Consider the following 6,371-nt stretch of genomic DNA (forward strand, 5'->3'; position numbering starts at 1 on the left):
TCCACTTGTGGCCATGGGCCATTTTAATCAATGTTGGTGCTTCAAGTTAGAGTTGTAAACTTGTCTGTGAGGACAAACAATTACAGGTTCAAAGGGCTTGAAACAGATTTAATATCCTGTGTGTCTGTCGCCGATTCTATGCACCTGTAACCCAGTCCAGGAAAGGGTCAACAGAAATGTAGTTTTGGCCAATCGGAGTTGGTTGTGCCAGACTCCCGCCTTTGGCTGAGTCTCGCTCTATCTAATCTGTAAATCTGATATTTATTTATAAATAGTAGTTTCTGTAACACTGTAAGTCCTAGTGATGTCCAAAGAGCAACTTCCACATCACAGTTTACACTGAAAGCTCTTTTGTCATCATTCTGGAATAAGGAAAAAAATGTCGATGACAAGGGACTGCATAAACCCACTGGACAACAACAAATTTATGAAAAAAATAGCATCAACAAATACCATTTATGAAAGTGAAACATGCTTGTCCCCATCCAGTACAATGATCATATCTAATGGCAGGCTGTAAGCCGCCAGAGAAAGCCAAATGTGTGATTAATAGGTGCAAAGAACCACAGCACTCTGTCCAGTCAAAGCTAAGACATTTTGTCAGCCTAGATCAGATGTTTTCTTCACATCACAAGCATTGCATTGTTAGATCTTCAGAACTGGTAATATTTTAAAATCAAAAATGTAATATTGGATACATACTGTTGAAGCTGCTTAAAATTGGCAGGGGATTATATTATTCCCCACTGTTTTTATTTCAATGTTCAATTTGTTGTCAATTTCAAAGATTGCTGCAACATAAAATGCAGCTGACAGGACCAACGCATGAGTGATAGGATATAACAATAGGCTATATATAGGCTATATGAAAAATAAAATAAAAAAGGCACCTTAGCAAGTGATAACGCTTTAACAGTGATAACGCAATTTATACTGAAATAAGATTTTGGTGTATCTTTTTGGACCAAAAATACCAGTATAAGGCTTCAGTAACCAGCATGTCATGTTGTCACATATACAGACTGTTCTTTTAGGACATTATGGGGAGTTATTGACAACCTGTCGACACAAAACACAAGAGGACACTTAAGCAGGTTTTTTTTTTTTTTGCAGAATGCGACAGATGTACACTGTACTGTCACCAGCCATCAAGGTGGGTTTGAGTTTGAAGTGAGACTGAAGCTCGCCCGCCTTCACTGACTTGGCACCAGCGGAGCGCAGACGGAACAATTTGCACAGATCGCCGCCTCGACAGGAATATTATGGAGAGCGGTTTCTGGACGTTTAATGGCATTTACTGCCGGGCTGATTTTACGTCGCTTTGCTGTATTGACATATCATAAGAGACACACAGAGTGAAGAGGCTGTTGGCTTATGGCGAGTTGCGTGTGAGAAGAAAAAAACCTGAAGTAAGGTAAGGAACTGTAGATTTTAGTAAGCCACGGTCATCGACAAAAGTTATTGGCTAATGAGAATGTGGAACATTTTGTTAAGATTTTTATTTTTATTTTATCGCATGACTCACCAGTGTTGATGAAAGTAGCGTTCATCGCCCCCATAGTCACACCCAAAACTGCATGTGAGCTGTAGTAAAATGTTGTAAACATTTTATGGTAAAGCTGAGCATCTGTTCTAAATAAGAAAAACTATGTTACGTATGAAGTGATCGCTCACCAGACTAAATTAATAAAAGCTACTTTTTAACCTGTGAAGATGTATTACAAATATGTTGGTACAAATAAATCAGGCATCTCATCTACCATTTATCCTCTCTTTTAGATTTCATTTCCACCATGTCAGCCAATGGGAGCTCAGAGACAGGTTGCAGGTCAGAGGTCAGACCTAGCAACAACTCCTGCAGCCAGAAAGAACTGTCTGTCACCGCCTCCGTCATCTCCATGACTGTGGGCATCTTCTCCAACAGTCTTGCGCTCTTTATCCTCATCAAGTCTTACAACCGCATCCGGATCAAGTCCAAGGCGTCCTTCCTGCTGTTTGCCAGCAGCCTGGTGATCACAGACCTGCTGGGTCACCTGATCAACGGCTCCCTGGTGCTTTTGGTCTACAGCTTCCACAAGAAATGGGAGACGTTTGACCCTCACCGCATCGTGTGCAGCATCTTCGGGGCGTGCATGGTGTTCTTTGGCCTGAGCCCCTTGTTCCTGGGGAGTGCCATGGCGGTGGAGCGCTGCATTGGAATCACCAGGCCTATCTTCCACTCCACAGCATTAGCTTCCCATCACATGAAAAGGCTCCTCGGACTCGTGTGGCTGCTTGCTTCCCTGGTGGCTGTGCTGCCTGTGCTGCTGTGGAGGCCCTACAAGGTTCAAAGCTCCAGGAGCTGGTGCTTCTTCCACATGGAGGAACCCAAAGACTGGCTGGATGTGCTCCTCCCTCTGCTTTTCTCTATGCTGGGGCTGCTGGCCCTAGTGCTCTCCATTGTGTGCAATGCACTGACGAGCTGCGCTCTGCTGCAGGCCAGACTGCGCTGCAAGCATCACTGCAGAGGCACTTCCTACCACATAGAGATGATCTGCCAACTGCTGGCTATCATGTTGGTGTCCTGCGTGTGCTGGGGCCCATTGCTGGTAAGAATATCTCCTCCTCATTAGACCTTTACATTTTTTCTCAATCGCTTTGGCACAATTGTCGAAGGACTATTAAACTTTGTCAAACTATACGACTATTTATATGAACATTAGGTCAGTTGTTCCCTTGACTATAGTCATTTATAATTGCTTTGACACAAAATGCATTGAGTAAGAAAATAGTTTAGTCAATAGCATTTATTTGCTATTGAATCATATTACTCTCAAATGCATGTATACACAGGTTCATTGTGTAAATCCCTACATGCAAAATAGAGCAACCAACAATCACAGTAACCTATCACACATTAATTAGATACATAATAGTTATTTGGTATTGTTGTAAAAGTTGTCAGATTGATAGACTTAGGCTAGATGGGGAACAATACAATTTCCTCACCATTTAGAGCAACTGAACGCAAACAGGTGACAGGTGAGGATATCACAGCACATTATTGTAGGGGGTGGCTGCATCATGCCAAAAGATTTTCCCTCATTGCATTATATATATGTATATATATATATATATATATATATATATATATATATATATATATATATATATATATATATATATAGGTAAAGTGATGCTACTGTGCCTTGACAGTCAGTCCCCTGGTGCAGTGATGGTGCAGAGATGCTGAGAGCGCAGATGTGGAAGACCCTGAAATGCTGACCATTCAGAGCAGACTGGGCTTTTTCAGGAGTGGGGTTTAAAGATACAGGTGCTAGAACAGAGGGTTTCAGACAGAGGGTGCATGCAGGTATATTCAGACAGACAGTATGTGAAAATGAATGTATTTTTTGAAAATTTAAACATGTTCTTGTAAAAACCCAAAATACAAGTATTAACCTGAAAATTAGCATAATATGGAACCTTTAAAAAACACAGAGTGCAGGTTGATGCCTGAATCCTTGAAAATTAGTTGTAACTCCTTATTAATCCAGGCTATTATATTACAGTAATTTATTCCCTTTTTGTACCCTACTATTATTCAATTTTAGATACTATCATTTTTCTGATCTTAAACCACATCTCCTATTTGCCAGTCTGTCATGAATTTGTTGATTTTGAACACTGGTAAATAGCCTACAAAGTGACGGTCAAATGAGACAGAAACATGGCAGATTTTATTATCTGTGATGTGTGATGAAAAGATGGCTCAAGAAAAGCTTGTTTTTAAGGTTTTCGCACCGCTGCTTTTAATTTTTTTTATCCGTCCATCCCTCTCATTCTTTGCAGCAGAAGATCTCTTCCAATAATTTATGACATCAAGACACAAATACTTACTGTTTGGCCCTTGATCTAAACTGCTAAAATACTGCAGTATGTCCAGACCTTTGAAGGCATACCTACACACACCTCTGTCCTTCAAAATACAGTATGTTCCCTTCAAACCTCTTATTGCTGCTGCAAAAGTGCAGTGTGATTTACACCATAGCTGCATGCCACACTCCTCATCCATTACAGTTATAAAGCAAAACACTGATCATATTTCTCACATATTTGCATGGTACTTTACAAATTTGGGCAACTTGTCCAAAAGAAATGCACTGATATTTCCTTTAGGTTATTTAAAACATCTCATTCCTACAGTGGATCAAGCAAACAATTAAATAGGATGTTTCAGTTTAGTGAGTAACTATTTATTTATGAGTTTAAATTCATCATTCAAATACTCTGGAAGATAATGAATGTGCCACTCATGAGAAGATGCCAAGTGACAGACACTATCAGTCTGCAGAATACGAGTTTTAAAATATGTATCCGATAAAGCATTTGTATATCTTACATAAACACTGAGTGGCGATGCTTTCTGTAATGGGTTTCAATTAAGTAAAAAACAAAACGTTTTTCTCAAATTTCTTACATGAGTTTTATTAAATGCTACATTAGTTATTTGTCTATTTATGTCTTAGATAGTATGTAGTTATTCAAGTTTTTCTGTCACTTTCCATTTGCCTATGACCACTCCACCAGATTCACGTCATCATGGTGAGCACCAGAGCCAAGGACGAGCGTGCGTCTTCCAGTCTGCTGATGATGGTACGCATGGCCACATGGAACCAGATCCTGGACCCCTGGGTCTACATCCTGCTGAGGAAGGCTGTTCTGAGGAAAATCTTCATGTTGTTTCACAGCTGCTGGGGCCCAAAGTCTCATAACTTACACCGCTGGCAGCGTAGCATGCTCCACAGCTCGATGGAGACCAGCAACTCGGGCGCTGGCCCGACTGACTGCCGCTGCCACAGTAGACTTTCTCTGCCAAACACTGCGATCAAATCCATCACCTGAATCCTGGTCACAATGTTTTGATCTGAGAACACCTGTGAAGAAAAACTGGAAGAATCTGTGAAGATGTGCAGAACTTTGTTGGAATACAGACAATCAAAGTTGTTGTACATAAACTACAATTTTAAAGTTATTTTTCATGTTCTCTTTGGTCACCATGAACTGGCAGTATTGTGCTCTATTGTATAATGTGGGATTCATTTTCTGTTCTCACCTTTGAGCTCTGTTTTTCGCATCAGCGGCTCTGAACAAGATATGTCTAAAAATGTTCACAGTGCTCAGAAAATATTACAGTCACAGTCAGGTTGGTTCAGTCATTCTTTTATTCAATTTGTCTATTGAAAAAGTGACCGTCTTTGTTTTAATGCTGCAGAAATGTCAATTTGGCAGCTCCAGTCTGTATACTAAACACAGTATACCCCTGTGTTTGCAGAGATATTTAAGTAGAAATAGCACACAATGTTTAGATATATGTAATATCTATCTATCTATCTATCTATCTATCTATCTATCTATCTATCTATCTATCTATCTGTCTATCTATCTATCTATCTATCTGTCTATCTATCTATCTGTCTATCTATCTATCTATCTATCTATCTATCTATCTGTCTGTCTATCTAGCATACAACCATGAAAGACACAGAATGAAATCAGACAGAACAGTCAGTCAGTGGTCTGCTTAGGTAATGTGTGCATTACTTTAAAGTAAATGTAATGTTCTGCACAAATGCTTTTGTAGTATATAATCTCTCTCTCTAATGAAATCTTTCTTTGGGCTGAACTGTGTAATAAATGTGGAAATGTAAAAACAAATCAACAAATATTACTGAGCAAATTGAATACTCTTACAGTAAAAATGTATTATAATGGGTGATGGTCAGAGTAATATGTGTTAGGAGGAAGCTATTCTTCACCAAAAGAGGAGAAGGAGAAAGTCTGTCCATCTGTCTCTGTGGAGTCTGGCAGCAGGATAATTATAGACATTTTCAGTGTTCAGTTATTATCAGTTAATTATTATTGTAAATGCCAATCAATTAGGCTTATATTAACCTAATTATAATTACTGCAATCAATCATGATAAGGTAAGAACTGATTCATTAGTAATTTGCCAGCTGTTATGTGTTGGCAGAACTCCTGCTAATCACCGCTGCTCTGGAGGTTTACAGTCATTTGATTTCACTTGTAGGTGGCACATTGCTTACACATCTTTGAAAACAAAAAACTGAGAACAAATACATTGTAAGGAGGAATATAGGCAGACACAAATGGAAAAAAAAATTGGTAAAAAAATAATAATGTAAATAGTAATTTTAGGATTTCACATTAAAATCCATTTAATCCATTTAAAGACAAAAGATATTTTGCAAATTTAATTAGGGACTGTTCGTTATTTAATTAAGTGGCCACCAGGGGAGTTTTGTGGCCTCTAACCTAAAAAGACGTGACCCTCCCCTCGTCCCTCCAAAACGATTTGAAAGAAATGAAT

The 6,371-nt window shown here is 39.1% G+C and overlaps 1 protein-coding gene across 1 annotated transcript; it reads left to right on the top strand.

The window, feature by feature from the left end:
- The first annotated feature begins 825 nt into the window (after positions 1 to 825).
- ptgfr (prostaglandin F receptor (FP)) lies at positions 826 to 5,401 on the top strand. Its single transcript, XM_031318386.2, has 3 exons — positions 826 to 1,414; positions 1,780 to 2,588; positions 4,570 to 5,401. Exons 2-3 carry the CDS (start codon positions 1,794 to 1,796, stop codon positions 4,882 to 4,884), a joined length of 1,110 nt encoding a protein of 369 aa, XP_031174246.1. The 5' UTR covers positions 826 to 1,414; positions 1,780 to 1,793; the 3' UTR covers positions 4,885 to 5,401.
- Positions 5,402 to 6,371: the final 970 nt, after the last annotated feature.

This window comes from Sander lucioperca, chromosome 2, assembly GCF_008315115.2.
Source record: "Sander lucioperca isolate FBNREF2018 chromosome 2, SLUC_FBN_1.2, whole genome shotgun sequence".
Lineage (NCBI taxonomy): Eukaryota > Metazoa > Chordata > Actinopteri > Perciformes > Percidae > Sander > Sander lucioperca.

Coding starts and splice junctions, on each gene's coding strand:
- ptgfr (XM_031318386.2), top strand. CDS start 1,794: ATGTCAGCCAATGGGAGCTCAGAGACAGGTTGCAGGTCAGAGGTCAGA. Junction 2,589..4,569: donor TGTGCTGGGGCCCATTGCTG/GTAAGAATATCT, acceptor CCACTCCACCAG/ATTCACGTCATCATGGTGAG.